We start from the raw sequence: 27,881 nt of genomic DNA on the forward strand, positions 1-27,881 counted from the left end.
TATGGTCAACTAATCTTCGACAAAGCAGGAAAGAATGTCCAATGGAAAAAAGACAGCCTCTTCAATAAATGGTGCTGGGAAAATTGGACAGCCACATGCAGAAAAATGAAATTGGACCACTTCCTTACACCACACACGAAAATAGACTCCAAATGGATGAAGGACCTCGATGTGAGAAAGGAATCCATCAAAATCCTTGAGGAGAATGCAGGCAGCAACCTCTTCGACCTCAGCCGTAGCAACATCTTCCTAGGAACAATGGCAAAGGCAAGGGAAGCAAGGGCAAAAATGAACTATTGGGATTTCATCAAGATCAAAAGCTTTTGCACAGCAAAGGAAACAGTTAACAAAACCAAAAGACAACTGACAGAATGGGAGAAGATATTTGCAAACGACATATCAGATAAAGGGCTAGTATCCAAAATCTATAAGGAACTTAGCAAACTCAACACCCAAAGAACAAACAATCCAATCAAGAAATGTGCAGAGGACATGAACAGACATTTCTGCAAAGAAGACATCCAGATGGCCAACAGACACATGAAAAAGTGCTCCACATCACTCGGCATCAGGGAAATACAAATCAAAACCACAATGAGATATCACCTCACACCAGTCAGAATGGCTAAAATTAACAAGTCAGGAAATGACAGATGCTGGAGAGGATGTGGAGAAAGGGGAACCCTCCTCCACTGTTGGTGGGAATGCAAGCTGGTGCAACCACTCTGGAAAACAGCATGGAGGTTCCTCAAAATGTTGAAAATAGAACTACCCTATGACCCAGCAATTGCACTACTGGGTATTTACCCTAAAGATACAAACATAGTGATCCGAAGGGGCACGTGTACCCGAATGTTTATAGCAGCAATGTCTACAATAGCCAGACTATGGAAAGAACCTAGATGTCCATCAACAGATGAATGGATAAAGAAGATGTGGTATATATACACAATGGAATACTATGCAGCCATCAAAAGAAATGAAATCATGCCATTTGCGACGACGTGGATGGAACTAGAGCGTATCATGCTTAGTGAAATAAGTCAATCGGAGAAAGACAACTATCATATGATCTCCCTGATATGAGGACATGGAGAAGCAACATGGGGGGGTAGGGGGATAGGAGAAGAATAAATGAAACAAGATGGGATTGGGAGGGAGACAAACCATAAATGCCTTTTAATCTCACAAAACAAACTGAGGGTTGCTGGGGGGAGGTGGGATTGGGAGAGGGGGAGGGGGCTATGGACATTGGGGAGGGTAAGTGCTATCGTGAGTGCTGTGAAGTGTGTAAACCTGGCGATTCACAGACCTGTACCCTTGGGGATAAATACATTATATGTTTATTTAAAAAAAAAAATTTGGAAGGGGAGGCGAACCATAAGAGACTATGGACTCTGAAAAACAACCTGAGGGTTTTGAAGGGTCAGGGGTGGGAGGTTGGGGGAACAGGTGGTGGGTAATGGGGAGGGCACGTTTTGCATGGAGCACTGGGTGTTGTGCAAAAAGAATGAATACTGTTACGCTGAAAAAATAAATAAAATGGAAAAAAAAAACAAAACTAAAAATTAAAAAAAAAGTGTCAGCCATCAGTTAAATTACCACACATTGGTACATGATTTGTCTTTTCTCCATAGAAGCTTTTAGAATCTAGTCACGTTTGGTATTTTGAATTTTTTTATTAAAAATTGTTTCCCTTCTTTGGATTTATTGAGATTCTTGGACTTGAAGATTAATCTTTTCTAACAATTCTGGGAATTTCTCCACTATTATCATATACTTTGAATGTTCTTTTCTTCATTCTATTATTTCCTTATGAAACTTCAATTTGAGGTTATGTTAATTAGGCCTAATCTATCTTCCATGTCGCCTAACCTGTCTTACTAATTTTGTATCCTGGGCTGCACTTTGATCTAATTTCCTTATATTTATCTTCTAGTTTTAATTTTTTCTCTTCATATATGTCTGATCTCATGTTTTATTTCTGTATTGCATTTCTAATTGTACTTACTAAATATTTTACCTTTTAGATATTCTTTTGATTCATTTTAAAATTTGCAAAGATCATTGTTTATAGTCTCTTGTTCCCTCATATTTTAAACTTCTTTATTAATACCTAAATTTTCTGTAAGATAATTCTAGAAACTAAAATCTTTATGTTGTCTGTTACTTTGACTGGTTCTCACTCATGATGACTTACTTCCTTGTGTGTTTTGTGATTTTGATTGTGGACTGCTAAGTTTTATTAAAAGATTATTGTGGGAATTTTTTACGGTCCTGGATCACAGTGCAACTTCTCCGGAAAGGATTTGTGTTCACTTCTGCCAGTCTCCTTCTAGAGGCAGATTTTATTTCTTGTTCACCTTGCATTATGGACATAAACCCTTTGATGCTCCCACCTTACACAGTGGGCTACTCTTAGATATCCCACTTTAGATGGGCCCTAGGCTTTCTGGCCTGACCCACACCCTGTGAAGACATGTATTGGAAACAGAAGGTCTCTAAGGCTTGTCAGAGATCCTTTAGATAAAACGTGGTTCCAATACTTTTCCATTCAACGGTTTCTGTTTTGTCTATCTATAGAGTCCTTAGAGCTTCTTAAACATTTTAATTTTCCATCTTTTATTTTTATTTTATTTATTTATTTATTAATTAAAAGACTTTTGTCAGAGAGAGAGTGTGCATGTGTATGCGCTCAAGCAGCGGGGAGTGGCAGGCAGAGCGGGCATAGGAAGAAGCAGGCTTCCTGATAGGCAAGGGACCCCATGTGGGATTTGATCACAGGACCCTGGGATCATGACCTGAGCCAAAGGCCACCACTTAACCAACTGAGCCACCCAGGCGTCCCTTATTTTATTTTATTTTATTTTATTTTATTTTATTTTTTTTAAGAGAGAGAGTGAGAGTGGGGAAGAATCAGGAAGACAGAATCTTAAGCAGGCTCTGTGCTCAGTGTGGAGCCTGATGTGGGGCTCAGTCTCATGACCCTGAGATCATGACTCAAGCTGAGCTCAAGAGTTTGTTGCTTAACTGACTGAGACACCAAGGTGCTCCTAATTTTTCATCTCTTGTTTTTATCTGGTATATTAGCTGTTTCAACTGCAAAAAATTTTCAAGGTATCTAACTCTCTATACTGTTGGAAATGTTGCTCCAGGGTCTTTAAGCTCACATTTTCTAATACAAAAGCCATTATCCCATATTCTGTTCTTTGTTAGCATTTTAATTTTGAGATGTATGTGTGTGTAGTGTATGTAAATATAAGTATACATATACATACATATATACGAATATGTGTATAAAATCACTTTTTTTTTTCCTGTACTGACTCCTGACTCTAAGAAAAGCCTGTGAGCCTCTAATTAACAGTCTTGTGAACAAGTTTTTTCTCCTGAGATAACATTTATTTACACAAAAACTTAATGAAAGGAGTATAGCAATTAAAAACTTTCCTTGTGATAAAACTGTAGGTTGAGAACAGTCCTTAAACATAAGATTAAATATAAATTTAAATTTGTGCTTAGGAAAAAGGACATGGTCTTCAAACTTATACTTGACGTTTTATCTTATAACCCTCTTTTTCTATTTCTGTAACCATAAAAATGTCTCTTGGTAGTTTTTGTTAAACTATCTTGTAGACATGTAGACTTCAACATTTGAATGTTGTCTTCCATATCAAGTAACTATAACTCTCCAAGCCTTCCTAATTAATTGTCATGTAAACATTATGTGTGAAATTCTAGTCTTTAACAGTTCTAGTGTTTCTAAATTTCTTTTTTTGCTGATGTTATCAGGTTTGCTTTCCCTGCTTCTTCTCCCTTTGGCCACAGGATTATTAATAAAAATCCAAGACTCTAACAGATGATTTGTCTTAAACTAAACTAAGTGTTAGAAAGATTTTTTTTTTTTTTCTGTGCAGCCCACAACAAGTTCAATGTCGGTTCTCTCAACTGAGTAAAGGAAGAAGCTGTGTCTTACACATTTCTGGGTCTCCTTAACCCTCTCCCCCACTAAGTCCTTTATAATTTAGTAGGAACTTAGGTTATATATGTATAGTGAATAGAACAAGCAAAAGGAAAAAAAAACTCTCAAAATCCAAGTTTTTGAACAGAGATTAAATCTGTTATTGAGGCTCCCTGGCTTTCTTTAGGGTGAGAGATATCTGAGTGGGGCCCTATGGGGGCAAGTTTGGTGTTTAGAGACTAAGGGATCATAAGGTGACCTCCTGACTCTCATACCACCTCTCTGACTCTCTCTCCTTTAGGACACTTGCCTGCAAACAGCTACAGCCTGTAGGGGAGCAGAGTGTGGATAACGGGACAGGGCCACTGCAGGGGGCTAGGGATTGAGGTTGGCCCCATGCTTGTCATCCCTGTATGATGGGTTTGAGGTCCTGGAGAAGCTGCAAGCCTGAGACTGCTGCCACCTCCCATCCTGTTCAGCCAGGCACAGCGCTTTGTTCTCTCCAATTAACTGTGCATAACAACAAGGAGTGAAACCAAGTGATTTAAGCAATAATTTATCATATTCAGTTCACCATTAACAGCCATCTAGTGTTTCCTTTGCCCTTTTAAATGAGTCTTTGTTCTGGTGCTCAGCTCTTCTGTGTATTTCATAAGCTTTTAGTGAGCCTTTCTCTCCCTCTCTCTCCCTCTCTCCCGCCCTCCTCCTGCTTTCCTCGAGCTCTGAAGTACAAGTGTCTTTCTGGAACCAGCTGAGCTGTCTCTCATCTAGCTTCCTTCATTCCATTTAATGGGGAACTTGAATGTTAATTTATGACCATGAACTCCAGGCTCGGTGCTGCTTGATGCAAGGGAAGAGGACACAGTCTTTGCCCTGGACCAGCCTGCAACCTAAATGGGGTGATGAGGCTCATCCAACATGAAATGGTCAGAGGAGGAAGTGGGGGACAGTCGATGTCACCAAAGTAAGACCTTGCTGTGAGAAAAGCTCCCTAGAGGAGAGGGCTTCAGCTGAGTTCTGAATGTTGGTGTGGATTCAGGGAGGACATAGGGGATAGGCCAATCCGTGCAGGGTCCTAGCAGGAGCACCATGTGGATTTGGGCATGAGCTTCCAAATAACATGAGAGTAGGTAATAAGGTCAGGGAGGTGAGCCTTAGCCAGGCCAGGACCACCCAGAGTGCCATTTGTCTGCCTGCTTGCTGGTTTGTCTCCTCTTTGGGACCACCAGGTCTGTGAGCCTCCCTTTCTTAGCCTCATGGTGTTTGGGGTTTGGGGAGCCCAAGCTTACAGAAGAAATCAGGTAGTGACCCCAGAGAAACTTTAGGTTTTCTGGGTCTTATTTACTTTCACGTCTCTGTTCTGCTGCGTTTCCTCTCTCTCTCTCCTTCTATGTATGAGTGAGTATGAATGCATACCTGGGCTCCCAGGGACCCTCATCAGACACTTGTGTTCTGGGTTTGGGCCTGGGGTGGTAATAAGAGAATTGGGGCAACAGGGCTGTAGCTTTGAGTCACTGAGGCTGTGAGACCCTCAGAACCCACAGGGACCCTGGTAGCAGTTTTGTCCTTCTGTTGAGGTCTGTTGGGCTCCCTGATAGTAGAAGATGTGCCTAAGGGTGTGGAGGTAAGGAAGCCTGGGCCTTCAGAGGGCCTGAAGGAGACCCACACAGGGCTTTTCTCTTGAGCAAGGTACTAGGGCTCTGGGAGTTCACCAAAGGTCCCATAGTCAGGGTACGCCTACTGCCGACTGACCTGACCCGTTCTAAGAAGAAAATTCATGCTGGGTGTTGTGGGGGAGTGGTCTCACTGGCATTAAGGGGCTGAGATGATGACGAGTTGGACTGTTCAGGGCATAGATAATTCAAGAGTGGAGAGGAGCAGAGGGGGAAGAGCTGCAGAGGGACCCCAATGATCTGACTCTCCAGGCATCTAGGAACCTGTATATACACACTCACTTCATGGTGTCTTTTAAGACTAAGCTGCCTTAAAAATAAGGCATCAAAAAATTAATTGAAATCTCTGGTATCCATTTTAATTTCTAAAATTAAATGTAAAATTGACAGCAAACAAAGTAAGACAGTATTACCTTTAGTTCCAAATTGTGGCAGTCCAATGAGGTGGAGACATGCTTCTTACTAAAATTTCTTTTACAGAGAACATACTATTTATTTGAAGGGAATACTCAGATAAATTGCTTAAGATGGCAGATGAGACCCAAGGGCATGCATTTTAAGAAAGAAGGGAATATGGTTCAAATTGTTACGCTCAAGTCATGGAAAGAAAGTTGCCTCATTCTTGAGAGGAAAGTGGTAGGAAATTAAAGTGAATGAAAAGAATTGAGGGTCCAGTGGGGCTGGGGAAGGCCAAGAGAGATTTCCCCAGGCCAAAGGCAAGGGACAGCAGGAGTGGGCCCAGGAGACAGCTGAGGGGTAGACAGCTAACAGCTGTGCTACAGATAGAAGGATACATTCTTCCGATAGCCACTGATGGCCACGGGCTCAAGTACTTCCAGAGGTTTTGGTCAGGCCACCTTTTATGGAGGTAGCCGGAGGAGCTACTGTGCCCAGGATTTCGAAGAGAGCTGAGTATCATCACGTTTGGTTTCTGTGTGAAGCACTTATCCAAGATGCAGCTGAAGAGGAGGGTCTTCCGACGCCTCCTGTGACACCCAGTCCCTCTGTTTCTGAACTTGAACCTCAGAAAACCTTGTTTCTCTTCCGTACACATTGTGAATTCATTTCCAGATGGCTTTACATTTGCTCCAGAAATACCAACATCCCTTTTCTGCTCAGTCAGGAAAAAGCACAGAAAAAGCTGAAATGACAAAACAACTAGGGCATCATGAGGCAAACCTGCCTGAATTCTTCAGAGGACACTCAGCTGTAGCCCGAAGACCACCTTCAGCCTCTAGGGTATTAAGGGCTACTGGAGAGGAGGGTTGAGGAGGGGGGCTGGAATGGGTGGTCAGGCAAGGCAGCTTCATAGGTCAGATGTATTTCTTTCTGTCCCTACAGCTCAACAACCTTCGTCTCTGTGTTCTCTGAGAAGTGGATGCACAGAGGTCTAATGTCAGGCAGGCCCCTGAGTGCTCAGAGCCTAGACCTGTTCCTCTTGTTTACGTGCTTGGGAGTGCTGTCCCTTTAAGATTTCTTTCCTTGCCTTTTTCCCTTCCCTTCCTCCTCACCAAGGGCAAACAGAGAAGAATGAAGCCAGGGTAAATTGAGAAAATATTTGAAACCTATTAAGTGTGGCTACAAGTTTATTGTGATTCTTAAGTTAATTATATCCTTTTTGACTTCCAGCCAGTCCCTTCACTGGGCTTGCATATAGACTTGGCCACCTATCCCAGCCTCAGGCTGGCGGCATGCCTGTCTCCCTGCCTAGTTCTCTGCCTCCCTCCCTTCCTTCCTCCACCTAGTCCCCTCTCCCTCCTATGCAAACAAGTTAGCAATCCACTGTAGCTTAAATATGGGAGGAGCTGTGGTGGGTATCAAGAATTTGGAACGTGGGTACTTGTATCTGTGGGGATGGGTAAGGGCACTGTAGCTAGCAGGCAGCCACGTGTGTGAACACTGACTCTTACCACAACCACCTACATTTATTTTAGCTTGTGCTTTACAGTCCACAAAGTGGTGTAATCCCCGATCATTTAAGCCTCATGAATGCTGTGGACAGTAGGTGTTATCAGTGCCATTTCTGGAAGAAGAAACCAAGATTTAGAGACATTTTAAAAAGAGAGCTCATGGCTTTTAGGTGGCACAGCAACGTAGGATTGGTGTCCGGGTCTTTTTGGTTTCCAAAGATCCATAAAGTTGTATTTTGTTTAATATTTAAGACTGTACAAAGAGAAGTTCATACAAATTGCCTCATTTAATCCTTAAAACATTGTGATGTTGGTGCTGTCCCCATTTGGGGGTTCTTTAGGAGCTGCTTCTCCTGGATCCATTCTCAGCTTGGCAGTGAGAACTGCCTGACCTCCAGCTCCCTGACCTCTGCTGATGGTTCAGAGTCAGGTACTGGAGCCAAGTGGGATGATTCAGGTCCTTCCCCAGGGATTTTTGTGTCCCAGAATGAAAGGGCTTTGCATTTAAACACATAGGTCCACTAGGACCACAGAAAGCTAGTGTACAGTAGAACAGTGGAGCGTAGAGGCTGAGGAATAGCAGTAGAAACAGGAGATGAAGAGAGATGGAGCTTTCTGAGTTTCCTACAGGTCTTCAGTTTTTGGTTCTATTCCATGAGGGTTCACAGCATTTCTTCCTTGGATTCTATCTGACACCTGTGATCCTTGCCAGTAAAGTTTCTTTTCTGCTTATACTGTATACTGTGCTTAGGATTTTGTTACTTGCACCTAAAAGACTCCTTAATACCACATACCAGAAATACATATCATATCAGCATACATATCAGAAAGTAGAAGCACAGTGAACTAAATGCTAAATGCAGGAGCCAGGAATGAACTGTGGAAGTTAGAAGATGAAACAGTCTTCACTCTTGTGTTGCAAGAGACCTCAGGAGCTGGACATTGAAACCTTTGTCTCTACATGTACATGCTAACCTTTGGCTGACCCTGTGGCATTAGGGGAAGGCAGAATATACAAGAACCAGCTTTTAGGAGGTTTCTGAGTAGAGCAGCTGCTTTTGGTACCACTGCTACATTTCCTCAGACCACCTCTGACTTCAGCTAAATCAGTCACAGCCAGTTAGTTCCCCTTGGTTAGTTTGCTCCCTCCATATTTTCCCACAAATGTTCCATCCACTTTCGCTGCCACACCTGCTGTGGTGCATGTCACTACCCTCAGTGTTATCCATGAACATTGTTTACTTGCATGGATGTCTTATTGTCAGTGAGATACCAATAGGGGTGCACATCAGGGAAACAGAAGATTTGGTGGTTATATGTTATCAGAAGCTTAAGATTTTGCCAGTGCCAGGCCTGTGACTCAATATAAGTTCAAGTTCAAACTCCTTAGTGGTGTTCAAATGGTATGCAAGGCCATGCAAAATCTCCTCTTCCCTTGTGTCCCTCTCCTTGTCACCTCTCCCCCCTCAGAGAACCACTTGAGATTCTCTACACATGTCCTGTCCTTCCAGGCCTGTGTGTCCTTGTTCTGGCTTTTCCTGGAAAGTCCATCCCTACTTGCTCTGCATACTGAGTTCTCATTCATTGTCTCAGCCTCAGCTCAAATCCTACCTCTTCTTGGAAGCTTTCCCAAAATGTGTTGCTTCCTGATCCCTTCTGTGGAGACCTCTTTTTGCATCTTGCTTGCAGCTTCTTGATGCTGTCTTTCTTGCTTATAGTTCTTTGTACATTTTTTGTTCTCATGCAGCAGACAGCATGCTCCTTAAGGACTCAGGTCTTGTTTTGGTATTTTCGGATATTTGGAATAGTGGAGGTTCAATGTCATTTTTGCTAAATAAACAAATGGATGGGTGGCTGCAGTTAAAGCTGACGATTCTGACTTGGCCACTGATGTCGAAGGTTGTTAGCTTATCAGATGGCAAGACTGAAACCAGCAGGGTCTTGCTGCCTGCTAGCACCCAAAGAGAGGTGACAATGCTGAATGGTCCAAGAAAGCAAATGTGGGGCATCCTGATCCTGTGCTGATATTAGCATCTTCTTACTATGAGGACTCAACACAGGGATTCTGCTCCAGCTTGCTTTCTTTCTTTTTTTTTAAATTAACATATAATGTATTATTTGCTTCAGGGGTACAGGTCTGTGAATCATCAGTCTTACACAATTCACAGCACTCACCATAGTGCATACCCTCCCCAATGTCCATCACCCAGCCACCTTATCCCTCCCATCCCCCTCCCTTCCAGCAACCTCAGTTTGATTCCTGAGATTAAGAGTCTCTTATGATTTATCTCCCTCCCTGGTCCCATCTTGTTTCATTTTTCCCTCTCTTCCTCCACCACCCAGGCCCTGCCTCTCAAATTCCTCAAGTCAGTGAGATCTTATGATACTTGTCTTTCTCCGATTGACTTATTTTGCTTATCTGCTCCAGCTTTCAAATGCATATTTGCCTTCCCCAAGTTCTTAGGGGAAGGAGGGAGTCTGCGGAAAGTCCTGAATGCAAACCCCATACTGTTTGGCTGGCCTGTGTTTGTATGTTACTCTTTAGAAGTCCTTACATTTGGAATCATTTGCATTCACCTTGAAGATGAAGCTAGGATGTTCTCTGAAACTTCAGAGTGGGAAGTCAGAAAATGACTTAATAGCTTAGGAAAATAATATTTGCGAAGAGTTTATATTTAAAAAGGCCAGGACCTTTTAAGATAATGGATTTAGAGGCCTCCTTTACCTCTTTGCCACACATTTTTTTATCCATATAAAAATGCTTATTTATTAACTCTAAGTACTTCTCCTATTCTTTGGTCTTCTGTTATTCTGAGAATCACTCTGAAATCAGAGAGGGTTAGAATTTCTGATCATCACTGCTTTAAAAAGTGAGGGCATATACATTGTGCCAAGCCTGGTACTAATCCCATGTCTGTGATTTCAGTTTCTCTTCGTGGGATCTAGGTGTTGAGTCAGTTGGGGAATAAAAACAACCAGGCCTTTTTCCCTCTTATATCCAGTGTTTGCAGTTTAGCTATCATCACATTTGCTTCTTAAGACTAAGGAGGTTTGAAAGAATTATCCCATTTTATACAAAGAAAATTAAGGCTCAGAAAAATTCAGTGCTTTATCCAATACCATGCAGCTTTACTGGTAGAGCTGGGATTTATGCCCAGTTCTTTTGACTAGTGTTCAGTGCCACTTCTGGCAGGACCCAAATCTGCCTGTAATTCTACTCCAACACTCCTTTAAACACCTACTTCCTACCTCCTGCCCCCATGTAAACACGCGTCTTGAATTGTGTATCCCTGTTGGCTGTCATCTAGCCTCTGGAAGGTGACAGTGGCTGAAAATAGCTTATGGTATGACACTTTACAAAGAGATCCAAGTTGTCCTTGAGAATTAGTAAACCAAAAGCTAACTCGGGGGAGTTTGCAGTTTGAGGACAGATACATTCTGGAGTTGCTTTGGAGGCTAAGGGATTTTCTTGGTGTCCCTTATGACAACCACATAGGCAAGCATGTATTTTCATAAGTGGGGACCCCCAGTGTTGGTGGCAAAGAAAAAAGAAAGGAGGAGCAGCTGACTGGGTACCTTATGAGCAATTTCACATTGTGGGCCTTAGTAAGTCCTGGGGGGCAAAACCCCAGAGTGCCTGGGTTAGGTGGCCTGCAGGCTACGCTGCTTGGAGAAGCCCAGCATGGCTTTTCAGATGGACTCTTCGCAGTTCTCTCACCCACTTGGATGAGGTCAAAGAAAAAAACAACCTGTTTCTTTATTAATGATGCTTTCTGCAGAGTTAGATTAAGCGCTGATTAAAGGCAGATGCTTCCAAAGTATAAATGTAAGTACCATCTCAGTCACTTCTCCGGTTACAGGGTTTCCTACACGATTCTTTAAAATCACTTTGGCCATGTTCCCATTTGCCTTCCTCACGCTCTCCACCCAGCTTCCGAGCCGCCCCTCCCAGAAGGCCTCCAACTGCCAGGAGCAGGAGCTCAGACTCTCAGACACTTGCGCGGAGAGCTTTGAGAGGTGCCACTGGGGCTGCTGTCTGGAGCCACCTCACCAAGGCAGGTAAGTCCTCTGGGCTGGGGCAGCTCTATTCTTCCGTGCTTTTAAGGCTAGGCCTGTCACTGTGGAACTTGCTGTGTTTTTTCCATCAGGATGGGGTACAGGCCTTTTGTAATCATTTCCTGCTCAAATCAGAGTCAGGAACCAGGTAGAAGATGCATGGCTCAGGTTACGGGGGTCGATGGAGGTAGTTCTCCTCCTTTCAAGCGCTCTGAGAAGGCCTGAGGCCATGGGGACAGGAGACCTGCTACCGGCCAAATAAGTGCTCACAACACTGGGCTTCATGTCAGGAATTGGGTTTTTCTAGAGAAGTTATGTTCAAGTCTTATATCCTGAGACTATCATGCAAATCCTCCAAATAGTTTCTGAGTTCTCTGTGCCCAAATTAATTTAATCAGAAATTAATGTATACTTAAAATTTTTTTTTTCTGAAGAGCTAATCAATCTAGGATTGATTTTGGATTGAGATCAGTTGTGTCAAAGTCTGTTCATGTTCATTTGTTTTCTGATTTTCTTATGGGATATTATTTTTTGTAAGCCGCATTGATGGACCTGGCTTCTGTGTCACCAAAGTTAAGATCTTATTGTTTAGAAAACCACCCCAAATGGACAAAGGGCCATCTTATAGGGTACATTACCTTTGGGCTGTCTGGGTTGGGTGTATGGGAGGGTGTCATGGTGGGGCGGTGGAATGCATGTGGGGGTGGCAGTGAGGCTGATGTCCTGGGAAGCACATCACACAGTGAGGGTGTCATGGACCCCGCCCAGACCAGCTGGAAGCTGTGTGGCTTTCTTCTCGTGACTCCCTTCTCTCACCTCCTTGAGGTGTCTTAGCTTGGAGTAGGAAGAACTAGGCAGGTAGGTGGATTACATGGTGGTGATTACTTGGGACTGAGTTTCTCTAGCATGTCCTTATGTGATCAGAGGCAAGTATCTCAATTTCTCTGAGGTCTCCTGTTCTCTTCTGTAGAATGTGGATGATATAACAACATCCACCTTGTAGATCTCCTGGGAAGTTAAGAGAGATTATGAGAGATAATCTACTTAAAGCATTTGACCCAGTGCTTAGCCCATAGTTTAGAGCTCTTATTAATCTCAGTGTGGAGTTTCAGATTGTGTATACCAGAGCCACATAGAAATGTTTTGGTCGTGCAGTTGCAAACCTCTGGTGGCTTCCCCAGTGACTTCCCCTACTGGTTAGGGTAAAGTGTGAGGATCAGGTTGTCCAGTTTGGCTTCTTACTGTCAGAGAAAATTGGAGAGAAAACAGTAGTCTAAGAAGATAAGGTTAAAACCCCTGCCTATTTAAAAGAAGGACACAAATGGTTCACCTTCATTCCAGATGAATATTTCCTTTCAGAAACCCCCCACAGATAATATTTATCTCATGACATTGTTCTTTTTCTCCATGAGATTGTTCTGAGGATTAAATGAGATAATGTAACGTTAACACACTTAAAATTTTACCCGAAACAGGATAGAAGCCATTAAATGATTGCTATCACTGTAAAAATGTTTGTAAAACCACATTAATTGAAAAGTTCATCAAGGAAAATTGCATATGCATGACAATGTCAGCTACTAAATATATGGACATAAAGACTGCCAGAAAGAAATGTTAAAAACGTGCATATGCTAGGTGGCTTTTGTTTGTGGGTGATCATTTCCTTTTCTTGTTTTCTATATTTTATTTAATGGATGATTCCATCAGCCAGGGCCCTGGCAGGAAACAAATGGCACATTCAAACTGGGCATTTTGAGGCTATTTTATTAAAGGGACATTTTTTAAACGGAGGCAGAGTTCAGGAACAGGAACCAGTGAGGGTGCAGTTTTCAGGTATGGTGAGAACAGGTTGTCATTAGACCTACATTTGAAGGGGCCCAGGGAGGGAGGTTTTACAGAACCAGAGAGAGCCCTGTGGATAGGTCACATGGCAGGAGCTGTGGTGCATGGCCGCCACTGGCGGAGGGATGGGGAGAAAAAACCTGACCTCACTCTCCATTATTCTCTGGGTCTCTTGCTGGTGCCTCCCGTCAGCCAAACCTAGCCAAAAGCCAGAGTTCAGGGGATCCCACTAAGGGGCCCATGGGAATCAGCTGCACAGGCTCTGAGAGAGAACAGGATAGGGAAAGGTCTGGTGGGCAAACTGCTGATGTGTAGCACAGGGAAGTTATGCAAATTTTATAATGACTGGTAGAGTCATAAATAAGAAACAAAAGCCCTTTGCTGCCCTCCGTGTTTTCACACATGCGCACATCTCCCATTGTCCTCCCAGCTCAATGATTTCTGATTCTTCATTAACCGCTGTGTCCGCTGGGTTCCCAGAGCATCTAGATTTCTCCCTAGTGCAGCCACACTCACTGTGTGGTTTCATCCTCTATCCTTAACTCACCTAAATCCCCACATTGCAAGAACCTTGAGGGCTGGGATGGTGTTTTAAACCATTTTGCATTTCCAGCGCGCAGTGCATGAATGAGTGAGCAACTGGAGTTCAGATCTAATCCCTATATAAGGCTTGTAGGTTGGAAGTAAAGCCTGGAGCTACCTAATCTTAACTGCAAGTGAATTCTCGCCAAATTTAGGGTCTCTGCTTAGGGAAGTGAAGCCTCAGCTCTCTTTCCTGGATGAGTGCTTGACTTCGTCTGTTCAGTGAGAGTAGGCCTGTGAGCCTCCTGAGGGCCAGTTCCCAGAGAAGGAGGAGCAGAGCCCTTTCTGCTGGGCAACTCCCCACTGCCCCTGCAAGTCTAGTGCATCACATCGGGGAGGCTTGGCAGGGCCTCCGCATGGGCCTCTCAGTCACTTTGGTTTCCTGTGTGAAATCACAATTCACATGTCACTGGCCTCCTGGTTAGGACAGCAAGTTGGGATTATGCATCCTTCCTTTATGACTCAAAGAGGTTTAGAGCCTGTCATTGTACCCGATATTTTGACTCTTGTTAAATCCAAGGATGTTTGGAGCCATGGAGGATTTTTACAGTCCTTTCGCAAATCTATAAAAGTAATAGTTACATGCACGTAATTCAAACAACTCAGAAGCAAGGAATGCTGGGAAGGGTATCATGTGAAAAATAAAATGTCCTCACCTTCACCTGTATTCTCAATCCCACTTTGAACCCTTTCAGTGTTTCAGTGTTCCGGTCATTGTCTGGCTAACTCTAATTGATTCTCTTATGCTTCTATTTTTTTGATTCATCAAGATTAAGTAGGAGTTATAAATTGTCTCTGTGCAAGATAAGGAATTTAGTGTACTGACAGTAATCCTTCTGCTGTCACCATGGTTCCTCCAGTTTCTGCTAGTTAGTATATTTTTCATTTGGTCTTGCCCTTGAGTACCCGAATAATTTTAAGGGTTAGACTTATACTCGATTGCTTGATCCATTGACCTTCCATAGAATGTCTGACTCTCCACGTGGTTAAGATGAAGAAATTCATGGCTCTGAGTCTCCCTTCCCCTTTGCTTTCCAACTCTAGTTTGTAATAACATTTTATAACATTTATATCATTTGAATTCTATTCTATAACTGTAATTAATTATGCTTTATCTGTAGGATGATTGTTAAAATTAAAAACTGGTATATAAGTCTTATGATCCAATGATTTTGAAGTTTCTAGTCTTTAAAACCAAGAACCATATTTGGACCCATAGAGAAGGGAATGAACTCTGATGTCACGGACCTCCTGTTGCATGAAAAAGAATGTCCTAAGTGTCAACGTCAAGTGGACTTTCTTCTTTTCCTCCTCTGTCAGCTGCTCAAGCCATTTAGTTGGCTTCATACATCAAACCTGAATTTCCTAAGACCTATTGTTCTGACTGAACTTCTTTTTTTTTTTAATTAATTAATTAATTTTTTCAGCGTAACAGTATTCATTGTTTTTGCACCACACCCAGTGCTCCATGCAATACGTGCCCTCCCTATTACCCACCACCTGGTTCCCCCAACCTCCCACCCCCGCCCCTTCAAAACCCTCAGGTTGTCTTTCAGAGTCCATAGTCTCTTATGGTTCGCCTCCCCTTTCAATTTCCCTCAACTTCCTTCTCCTCTCCATCTCCCAATCTGACTGAACTTCTAATTGCCTTTCTGTTTTACATATTAAGAAACCCGTTGCTTAATCATATTCTTTGTTACAGAGAATTTACTCTATTCCTAAAGGGCTCTCTGATTTCTAATTCTAGTTGGATCAATTGATTTTTTAAGCTGATTGTAGTACAGTCATCCTGGAATTTTTTTATTGTGTGCTTGGGTTAGGTGCCCCATGTTTTGGATTTCAAGCATCCACCATTTTTTGGATTCTCTTTTCATTGTTTGGGAGCATATACTCAAATGATCTTTTTGTAAAGAATCATTCAGTGTCTGAAAAATTTGCCATCATACTTGATTATTAGTGAAGCTTGGAAAAGAATTATATTCAGCCAATTTAATTCTTCAACCAATTTTCCATGCAATGCAATCTATTTTCTGTAAGAAAAATTTTCAGAATCAAGTATTTGAGGTATAAGTTTCACAATGAAGATTTGAATCATTCTAAATTTTATCAGTTACACCATATTAATTTTTATTAATTTAATTTTGCATGCACAGCCTAAATTTCTATAGTCCATTTTTTGAGTCTGCTTTTATTAAAGATATTTAATTCTTTCATCAGTTTTTCAGTTATTAAGAAAATTTTACTGCATGTGATTTTATTTCATCAGATTTACTTGAGTTGATAATTTTTATTTATTTATTTATTATAAAGTCCTCTTATTTCCAGGTCAATTTTTGTAGTTTTCAATGTCAACTTTAACACGTGGTTCTTTAGTTATTTCAGCATCTGTAACAAATTTTAATGTGCACCCTTTGTGGGGGTCTCAATTTTATTTTGTGTTACTTATTTCCATCAAGCCTCTTTTCTACTAGAAATTGAGTAAAATATTCCCAGCTTCAGAGTAACAGGGTCAGAGTGTCCAGTTTCTTCTTTAAGAAACCCTGCACTACATTCCTTGCTATAACTTAGCATAAGGTCTAGTTTTTGCCATCCAGGGTCTTTCTAGGCTCATCTATTTTCTAGGATCACCTAACATTCATATGCTGTTGACTACAGAGGAATTCATCCCTGACTCAAATGTCTTTCGTGAGCACTAGAACCAAATACAGTACAATCTCTTTATATTTCCACTTCATTTATACCAATTCAATCATATATGTTTATGAGAGAAAGGGGAGCAGAATGGAAGGGAGGGGGAATGCAGGGGTGGGAAGAGAGAGAGAGTAATTTAAGTAGTGTGGCCAATTCCATCATCCAGGAACATCCATAAAGAGTTTGACCCTGAATGAATAGAACAGAATACAGTGAATCTAGATTCCCTATGTCATTTCAGTTGATGTATGATATATACCCATACTGTGGGCTTCAAACTACCCTTAATATGTTTAAAGACATATACATTACCTTTATCATGGCCCTTAAACACAATCTGTGGGTTAACTGAAGAAAAGGTGACTAGTCTGGCACCAGAAGAAAAACTGGCCATATTCACCTTGTTGACCACATAGGTGGGATGCTTCCTCAGTTTGGTGCCTTCCTGAGGAATTTTTAAGAGAAGTTTGATTATGTTTTTTTTTTTCTTATATGCTTTTTTCAAAGACTAATGTGTGTAAGCTATGATTGCTCTGTATTCAAATGCCTCCTCGTTCTCTCCACTTGCAGGTTCCACAAACAGCTTCAATTTCATCTGTTTTAAATTCCGTTTATTCCCCCAAAGCTTCTTCCTTCTGTCGTACTACTCTCTGAGTGGGTGGCACCATGCTGACCCAGCTGCCCAAGGCGGGAACCTCAGCTCCTTCCTGTCCCTCAAATCTCTCCCTCCCTGTAAATCACTAATCAAAGGTATTTCTTAAGTGACTTTCAGATCCGCCCACTCCATTCAGTCATCCTTAGTGGTTGTGATTGTTGGAACATTCTCTTCAGTTCCAGCTCCTCACCTCCTTTAGTCCCCGGTACTAAGTCCTATCCATTCTCATCAGTACAAGAGATATTTTTTTAAAAACCTGGTAGTGTTACTCCTCTGTAACAACCACCACCACCACACACTCTTTAGCAACTCTCCATTACCCTCGGGGTGAAACCCATGATAGTTACTAAGTATTATAGGGCCTCACATGCTCTCTTAATGCTGACTGGGACCTTATCTGGCCATCCCATCCCACAAAATCTCCATCCCACGTAGACAGAACCTGTTGACAGATACCATGTTCTTTTTCACCCATGGGTCCCTGTACATGTTGTTTGTTTCTCCTATGACATTCTAATGTCCTTCTTTTTTCTTGTCTGTGTCTTACATCACCTTTAGGTTTCAACTGGGACATTAAATCTTTGGCAGATCATCCCTGATTCCACAGGACCGGTTAGACACCTATCCCATGCACAAACATAGCACCCTCTACCTCTCCCTATATTAACATCTGTCTTACTCTGTTGTAATTTCCTATCTTTTATCTGTCTTTACCACTACTACACCAGGGCAGCATAATTTTTAGGACCAGGAGGAGGGGCTGTTGTTTCTTCTCCATCAGTGCCTAGCCATGTTCTTAGAACAGACACTGAGCACGTGGTTGCTGAATGAGCAAACCAATGCTATGTTTGATTACCCATGTAATTCTCTGGAGTGCCTTGGGAACCAATATTAGATTGACATTCAGGTATATAAGAAAGGAATAGGATGCTTGGCATGGGGAGTGAAGGCATTTAACCTGAGCACTACTGCATTTTCTCAGAGCCTACTTTTAAACTTGAGGTTGTAGAGGAAGTCCTTATAAAAGGGGCTGTCAGGGATAGGGGCCAATACAGCTATTATCCCATGGCAGAATGATCCTGTTAGTTTTGGCAAATCCTTGATGCTTTCTCGGGGTCTCATTTCTGCCAGATTAGGGTTTCAGAAGTAAGAAAGTTGGCTTAGAATCATAGGTGTTAGTTCAAGTGTTTGTGCCCGTGTTCGTAGCCTTTTTGTTTCCATTCCACCACATTTTAAGACCTTTGCTGACCAGTGAGAAGACACATGCACTTATAGTTTTGATTTTGCAACCCATATCTATGTCCCACTTAATTCCCTATCCTTTCTGCTCCTGTTCACATTGCAGCCACTGAGTCACCATCTACAGGTCCCACTTTAGTAGTTTGGCAGGTTCGGTATTACTCTCTTGCTCAGTGCTTGGGTCTCAGTTTTAGAGACTGGGCGTCTTCTGCCCATTGTTCCTGAACTTAACTTGCCACTTACATCCAGGTCCTCCAGGAATGATGGCCTGTTTTGGTCTTCCTTATGCCCCAAATCCCTGCTATATCCACAATGGTGGTCACCTCTTCTGACCTGCTCCACAGCCAATGAATTCCCAAGTCCCCTCACTTCACCTAATTCTTATAGCTGCCCATGACAACATCCTTAGAAAGTGGAATTCCAGGACAAGCTGTGTGATTTCTACCTTCCAGAGCTCTCTGAGGACCTACCACTTATCTCTCTCTTGAGGATGAAGATGGATGACAGGTGCTACCCAGTGATCTTTCCAGATGAGCGGAATTTCCGTCCCTTCACTTCTGACACCCTGGCTACAATTGAGAAGAGGATTGCCATCCAAAAGGAGAAAAAGAAGTGCAAAGACCAGACAACCTCAGAACCCCAGCCTCGGCCTCAGCTTGACCTAAAGGTCTCCAGGAAGTTGCCCAAACTCTATGGTGACATTCCCCGTGAGCTGATAGCAAGGCCTCTGGAAGACTTGGACCCATTCTACAGAAATCATAAGGTAGTTGACTGGGGGTCTAGAGTGTTCTAACCATGCAGTTATAATGACAGTTACAAGACTCTCCAAACACTGATCTTGGAGCTTACAGGGATGTCTGTCTTTCTCCTTTGCTATCACTACTTTTTGATGCCTTCGTACTCCTGAAAACCTCTTTCAGTCCTCATTTTCTCTCTGTAATGTATGTCTTGGCAAAGAGGAGGAGGACTAGAAGCAGCAGGAAGGTTAAAAGGAAAACAGAGGGAAAAAATGGTGTCAGGAAAGAGGACTGGACTAACAGAAAAATTGGGTGTAGGCCATTTAAGTGATTGGCTTTTTGACTTCAGATAAACCACTTCACTAAACCTCATTTTTCTGATCTGTAAAATGGGGATCATATCTGCTTCCTATAACATGGGTATGATATAGAAGCACTTTATAAACTGTAAAGCATTATGCCTATATGAAAGATGAATATCACTGTCCAAAAATGTCCATTTCAGCAGTAAGAGTTTTCCTCAGCAAACTTCTCAACTATAGGCTTTTTAGGCTACTAAGTGAGATTTTTCGAGTCCCGAGCCACAGACCAACATGACACATAATAGAAGTTCAATAAATGAAGTCCAAGAATATGGCAGTCAACTGGGCATATGGAGAATTTTTTTTTTTTTACAATTACCTGCATTTTATTGACACAATTCCCTGAGCAAAGTGCTACTGCCATAAATATAGCCTGCTCTTTTGTTGTCTTAAATCTTATTTTAAGTCAATATGTTTATGCTAATTTACAAAGTCTTAGGGGACTGGAATCTCTTCTGTATATTCTTATTTAGAAAGCATCACATAACATCACAAATTTTAGGAATTTAGCATATGAATTTTGATGGTGATTCTTACTTTTTTTTTAATTGCAAGTACTCTTTATTAACATATAATGTATTATTAGCCCCAGGAGTACAGATCTGTGAATCGCCAGGTTTACACACTTCACAGCACTCACCATAGCACATTCCTTCCCCAACGTCCATAACTCCACAACCCTCTCCCTACTCCCCTACCCCCAGCAACCCTCAGTTTGTTTTGTGAGATTAAGAGCTCCTTATAGTTTGTCTTCCTCCTGATCCCATCTTGTTTCATTTATTCTTTTACTACCCCTCAAACCCCCCACGTTGCCTCTCAACTTCCTCATTATCAGGGAGATCATATGATAATTGTCTTTCTCTGATTGACTTATTTTGCTAAGCATAATACCCTCTAGTTCCATCCACATCGTCGCAAATGGCAAGATTTCATTTCTTTTGATGGCTGCATAGTATTCCATTATATATATATACCACATCTTCTTTATCCATTTATCTGTTGATGGACATCTAGGTTATTTCCATAGTTTGGCTATTGTGGACATTGCTGCTATAAACATTCGGGTTCATGTGGGCATATGGAGGATTTTATGTAAATCCATGCCAATATGTGACAGGCTTGCTGTTTAACCTACCTGAATGTAGCTCTTATAGGGAAATTCTAGTAAAAGTTCATTAAAGGGACTCCTGAGTGAGGAAATGTAAGTTCTGGGCTGTTTTGATGGCTGTTTGAAAGACTGGGGCAGTGAGAACAGTCCTCCGCTTTCAAGAAAAGCTCAGAAGACCTTACCATTATCATCTCACTGTGTGACCCAGCAGAGAATGGAAAGTCTACCTCACCAGACTGAGTTCAAAGAGGAAGTAAATTTGGGGACAAGTCCTAGAAATATGAGATACTGAGACCATTTTCTGCTGGCAACCATAAGAAATTGATCTCTCCAGAGAAATGTTGCTTGGCATGTCCTTATATTGGGACAGACCTAGGGTTACTAGGCCAAATGGGAACTGTGTGTATAGAGGAAAGTGGGGTGTGAGTGGGAAAAACAAGAAAGGGGATGAGAGATGAGGGAACAGAAACAGTCCAGTATTTTTCCTTCTTATGCCCCAGAACTCCAGAGTCTTCTTGGAGGCAGAGTTGTTAAATGTGAGTTAACTGGTGGAGGTCTCTGCCTCAAGACTGGAGCAGGCAGCAGCTTGGTGTGCTGTAGACAGTCCTGAGAGGATAGGTTCTGTTCTAGAATCATCTCTTCTCAGCTTGGGCTCTCCGTTTAAATCAGAAGACATGATACTTCTTTAGAACTCTGCACACCCATGACCCCATGTGGCTGGCTGGTACTCTCAGAAGTCATGTGAGATATACGTGGAAGTTAGCACTCCACCTCGCAGATGAGGGAGCTAACGACTAGATGGGGCAGTGGGTTAGGCCAGGCCAAACAACCAGTAAGGGATGGAGTTGTGACTCAAACCCAAGGGCTCCTTCTGTAGTCTAACGCTACTTCCTGTCTTTAGAAATTTGCATTTTGAAGAGCTACAGAGAAAGGGGTGGAGTCAGTAAGCAGACAGAAGGAGCTGGTACCTATCATTTTAATAATTAAAACCCTGGTGAGTATAGTTAAATACACCATTAGCTGAAATATTTAAAGCAGTCAGAGATGGCATTAATAAAATATCAAGGGACACAGAGGCAGAGCCATATCATGCCACCTATTAATCTGGGGTGACCCACCTCAGGGAGAGGTTTGCTTTCTGCCCTGAAATTCTCTTTCTATCCAGAGGAAGGACTCAGAATACCTAAAGTGGGTCTTGGGCTCCTGAGCTCATAACTTTCAGAGAACTCTGTGGCCCATTTCCTTTTGTTATAGAGGCAACAGAAAATATCTTACTCCATTTTTTCCTGCAGCCAGATGGCCAGCAGACAAGTAAGTTCCAGCAACTCAACAAAGGATGGTTGATGGTTGGCAGTGACTGAAGTTCTGGTACCTCAGCCAAGGCAGCATCCACCCTGCTATATTGAGCCTGGGTGACAAGGCTTATCTTTTCTGCATAAGAACATACTGGATTACATGTCAAGTAGTACTTTTGCAAATCTTAAAGGAGCAGAGATATGGGGAAACAGGAACGATCCTCATTCTTTGAAGACTTTTGTAACTAACAACTTTAGGGACATATAAGGGGACAGCCAGATTATGGCTTAATGGAAAGAAGAGGTCTGGGAGTTGATGTTAGAAGCCTGTGAGTGATGGATTGTTGTCTGGAGGCTGCTTCCTTCCCAAAGCCCAGGAAGACATAGTAGGAAGAAATGGGTGCAATTATGGTATTCTTCAGTGGAGCCCAGTGGGCATTTTGGATGGGACAGCATATCATTTAGCAGATCTGTCCTGGGTTTGGCATCCCTGGACCTACCCAATAAAGGTCAGTAGGGCCTCCAATAATTGTGACAGACAATCAAAAACACCCACATGCATTTCTAGAAGACTTCTGTAGGGCCTCTCCCAACAGTTGGGAACCACAGGCAGATTTGCCTGAATGTCTGTAAGGAGAATGGGAGAGCAAGTCTGGGAACCTTGATGACTTTTGTTGATGATCCTCAAGGTTAGAATTGATTGACAGACTATCTCATGTAGAACAGCTCAAGTACAACAATATGGGCTCTCTAGGTCCTTGACTATTCTAAGGTTTGTTATGAAGTTTCATTTATAATCAAAATAATTTAAAATAATCTGCTGAATATGAATGTTCAATACTAGTTCCATCTCTCCAAGTTCCTTCTAGTTCTTATCTCCATAGATACATACCATGGAGTATGAAATGAAGGATTTTGCTCGTCCTGGTTACTAGCCTCTGCCCATGTTTTTCTGCAGGGTCTATATGCTTCATTTCTGGAGTAACTAGGTAAACAGTCCACAGTCACTAGGTAAACAGTCCACAGCCCAGTCCTTACTTGGGATTCTGAGTGAGACCCAGGCCACATGGTGGATCTCTTGGTGTCCAGAGTCACTAGGTAAAACAGTCCACAGCCCAGTACTTATCTGGCCACATGGTGGATCTGTTGGTGTCCACAGTTACTAGGTAAACAGTCCACAGTCCAGTAGTTATCTTGGGATTCTGAGTGAGACCCAGGCCACATGGTGGATCTGTTGGTGTCCAGAGTCACAGTGTAGACTGGTCAGAAAGTACCTCGGGCTTCAGAATAACAGCACTACAATCAAAAACTGTCAGGGTCATAATGAGCCAAGCCACACCTCAATCTGTGGCTCCACTAAATTTTCTCTAAATGAAATCGTGATAAATATTGTTTGGTCACTGCATGTAATTCTTGTTGTGTTTGTTTGTTTTTGCAGACATTTATGGTGTTGAACAAAAAGAGAACAATATACCGCTTCAGTGCCAAGCGTGCCTTGTTCATTTTGGGGCCTTTCAATCCAATCCGAAGTTTAGCCATCAAAATCTCCGTCCATTCATATCTTTTCATTGCATCTTTTACTAAGTCCAGGTCATGCGAAAAGTGCAAGAGCCCCAGATTGTTCACATGCTTGTTGAGTGGAAGTAGCTCGTTCTTGAAACAAATTCTGGCTGAGGGCCTACTGCTGTGTGGCAGGGCCTCTGCTAGTGCTGTGTGTGAACAAGACTTGGCCCTGCGCTAGGATCCTGTGACCTCAGAAGGAGACGGGCCCTAAAGGCAGGCAACTTCGTTAGTGAGATGGGCAGTTTGGGAGGGGTAGTTGTGCTTTGAAGTCATCCAGGATGACTTTCTGGAGAAAGGAACATCTAAGTTAAGACCCAAACAAAGGTTGCAAACTGTCAACCTTTGCTCTGTATTTAGCTGCTCAATGTGTTGTACTGGACCTACACAGTGTTTAAAACTTTCTGGAGACACCCTATAAAGCTAAAAGTCCAGATTTGAATCATCTTTTGAAGATGGAACCTCTATGAAGACTAGGTCTGCCTTCCTACCTGGAAAAATGAGTGTCGTGAGGAGGGGTTGTGCAAGCTCTGCTTCACCCCGTCTCTGCCCCTCTCTGTGACCCTGTGTCTGCCCACTTCACCCATTTAAATGAATCCCTGCACTCTTAAGACTTTGAGATTCCATCCTCAGTGTTAAAGAGTAAAGACAGTCAGCATTGCTGATGTGGGCAGCAGGTAGTGGGGACACAGTTTTAGACTGGGAGACAAGAGTGCTAGACATAATGAAGTACGGGGCATGGGAAGGGATAACTATTCAGGTTGGATTCCCTAGAAGCAGAGCCTGAGATGGAGATTTTTATTTAAGTGATTCAGTTGTGGAGTGCTCTCTGGAGAAGGAAAGAGGGAAACAGGATGGAGCAGAAAGAGGAGGCTAGTAAGGACGGGGTCTCAGCTGATCCCACATCAGCTTGAGCCTGCCAGGAGCTCTGGAGCACTAAATAAATCACAGAGCTGCTCCCCTGGAAGCAAGGGGCCAGCTTTTTCTATGTCTCAGGCCGTCAGACATGAGGAAGGAGACTGTAGCCCTCTCGGTGAGGAGGCTGCCGTTTGGCTGAGGACAGTTCTTCAGGGGAGGGGACAGCTATAAGTTGTTCCTTGCCAACATTCACAGTAAGCAGACAGGTGCACCTGTGGAAAGGAGACCTGGAGGTATGCCCACAGCCTTCACTATGACTGAAGATATGTGCCACCCTGTAGTGTACCTGCCTTAACAGACAGCAGTCACATTGTTCAGCATGTTCATCATCTGCACTGTCATCATCAACTGTGTGTTCATGGCCACCGCCTGCAGTAAGGAAAACAGTAATACCGACAGTGCTGAGTAAGTGTTTGTCCTGCGCTTGTCCGTCCTAAGGTTTTAAACAAATACACCTAAAAGACTTATGATTACATCAGAGTTCAGATATATAAAGACAAACTCACCCACAATCCCACTTCCCCAGCACAAATGCTGGCAGAGCCCATTTTAGTTTGGTATACATATTTTTATATTGTTTTTTTAAAGACATTTTAAAATAATAAACAACACACATACAAATTTTATGTCTAGCTTTTAAGTGGTTTTCTTTCGGTTTACATAGTCTTTATAGGATCTACTTTTATGGTTATATAATATTTTATCAGGTGAATAAACCATAATTAACTATTCTAGCATTTTACTACTATAAATATTGTAACAAGTAACATTTTTGCATATAGCTGCTTTTTAAAAAATTACTATTTTCTTAAGACAGAGTGTTAGAAATGGGTTTGCTGGATTAAGTTACATTTTAATGCTTGAAAAATATGGTGGCAAAATAGTTTCCAAAAAATTTGGAAAAGTTATTAATTTTTAGAGTTGAAAATATTTACATTTCCTTAATTTCTGGATGGGTTGGTCTCTTTTGTTTTAGTTTGTGAATTGGGTATTCCCATCTTTGACCATGTATCATTTTTGTTTTTACCCAGGTGCATTACGGTGAGTTCTTTGTATAATTAAAATATTAACTTTTTGTAATTTTTAGTTGACTATTCAGACATATAAGGTAATTTTTCAACTCAGAGAGTTCTGTATTTTAGTGAATATTTTCTTATATGTTGTCTTGGTTTTCTAGCTTAATCTATTTACTGCTTTAGTTTTTCAGGAGTATATTGAGTAAGAAATTGACAGAATAATAAGAGATCTCTTATTTTGATCACATATTTAATTATGTGATAGAAACCACCACAATCAACATTACAGTACATTCCAGACACCCTAAAAGTTTCCTCATGCCTCTTGGCAGTAAATCCCCTAACCCCAACTCCCAACGCTAGGCTTGATCTGCTTTCTGTCACCCTAGGCTAGCCTTGCCTTTTCTAGAATTTCATATAATGGACTCATATGGTATCTATGATATCATACTTTCATGTCTGGCTTCTTCCACTTAGCATGTTTTGAGGTGCATCCATGCTCTTGTTTATATCACTAACTTTCCCCCTCTTTGTTGTCGAGTTGTATTCCTTTGTATGGGTATACCACAATTTGTTTTCCCATTCACCTGTTGATGGACATGTGGGTTGTTTCTAGTTTTTGGTTATTATAACAAAGTTGCTATGAACATTTCTGTATAAAAGTCTTGTTGTGGCTATATGTTTGCATTTCCCTTGGATAAATACCTAGGAGTGGAATTGCTATGTGTTATATGGTGAGTATATGAGTAATAAGAAACTGCCAAACTTTTCCAAGGCGGCTGCACTGTTTTGTATTTCTGCCAGCAACATATGAAGGTTTCGAAGTCTTTATTAATTTCATCCTTCAGTTTACTCTGAGTTTAATTTGTTTTTCCATTTCTAACTTCTTAAGGTAGAAACTTAGTTGGTTTGAGATCTTTCTTCTTTTCTTGTACAATTGTATAAAGCTATAAATTTCCACCCAGGTACTGCTAAAGCTTCATCCCACAGATACTGATACCCTGTGTTGTTATTGGTTAAGCATATTCCCTTCTTCTTCTTGTGATTTCTTCTTTGTCCCATATGTTATTCAGAAGTGTGGTTTTTTTATTTCCAAATATTTTATATTTTTCTAGTTGTCTTATCATTGACAATTTCCAATTTAATTCGGTTATAGAGAATATACTCTGTAAAATTTCAATTTTTTGAAATTAGGAGAAATTTATTTTATGGTTCTATCCTGGGAAATTTTTCACATGGATTTGAAAGAATGTGGATTCTACAGTTGTATGATATGATATTCTGAAAATGGTCAGTTAGGTTAAGGTGGTTGATAGTGTCATTTAGATTTTATCTTTTTACCCTTTCTATTAGTACTTCTATGAATTCCTGAGGAGAGGTTTCAAATCTCCATCTATGATTGTGAATTTGTCTATTATCCTTTTCTTTTTGGCAAGTTTTGCCTCATGTATTTTTACAGCACTATTATTAGGCACATACAGATTTATGGTTATTATATCTTCCTGATATATGCATTCTTTTATCATTATGAAATGTATTTCTTTGTCTCTAGTAGCATTCCTTTTAGTATTTGTTTTGTCTGAGATTACTATAGCTACTCCAGCCTTCTTATGCTCGTTGTTTGCGTGGCATATCTTTTTTCATCCTTTTACTCTCAACCCTTTTTTGTATTAATAGCGTATTGTATTTTTGTATTTTAGTGTTTTTGTAGTAATAGTGTATCTTTTGTGTTAATAGTTGGTTCTTGTTTATTATGCAGTATATTTTTCAATCTCTGCCTTTTGCTGGAACATTTATTTCATTTGCATTTAATATAGTTATGAATATGCTTGAATTCAGGTCTGCTATTTTTCTGTCAGTTTTCTGTTGATCTCATCTGTTTTTTGTTCCTTTGTGCTTCTCTTGTTCTTTCATTCCTGCCTTCTTTTTTGTTAATCAGGTATGTATAGTATTTCATTTTAATTTTCTGCTGTTTTTTTGTTTTTGTTTTTGTTTTAGCTTTCCTTTTTGTTTTGTTTTGTTTTAGCTTTTCCTTTTTCCTTTGCATTACTTTTTAGTGATTGCTTCTTCTCTGTTGCTAAGTGTAACTTGGGATTTAGTTAAGGCCAATGAGTTCAGGGCTGTGACTTGGAGCAAGGGGCATGGGCAACCCTGGGAATAGAAACCATCCTGACAATATCGCTGGGGAAAATGGTCTCCCATCTAGAGAGTTAGCTATTCCATGTGAGGAGCTAACTGGCAGTGCAGGGGCTGCTGCTCCTTGTTTACTGCAG

The 27,881-nt window shown here is 41.6% G+C and overlaps 1 protein-coding gene across 2 annotated transcripts in view; it reads left to right on the forward strand.

Annotated features, from left to right (window-relative positions):
- The first annotated feature begins 11,522 nt into the window (after positions 1-11,522).
- SCN11A (sodium voltage-gated channel alpha subunit 11) overlaps positions 11,523-27,881 on the forward strand; it is a 96,199-nt gene continuing 79,840 nt past the window's right edge. Inside the window, exons 1-4 of one of the 2 annotated variants that reach the window (XM_046003934.1) lie at positions 11,523-11,603; positions 19,065-19,375; positions 23,553-23,671; positions 24,902-24,997. In XM_046003934.1, the coding sequence (XP_045859890.1) occupies positions 19,103-19,375; positions 23,553-23,671; positions 24,902-24,997 (488 nt within the window). In that variant the 5' untranslated portion in view covers positions 11,523-11,603; positions 19,065-19,102. The remainder of the gene's footprint in view (positions 11,604-19,064; positions 19,376-23,552; positions 23,672-24,901; positions 24,998-27,881) is intronic. The other variant, XM_046003935.1, reaches the window with a different exon arrangement.

The sequence above is a fragment of the Meles meles genome, chromosome 4 (assembly GCF_922984935.1).
Source record: "Meles meles chromosome 4, mMelMel3.1 paternal haplotype, whole genome shotgun sequence".
In the NCBI taxonomy this organism is placed as follows: Eukaryota; Metazoa; Chordata; class Mammalia; order Carnivora; family Mustelidae; genus Meles; species Meles meles.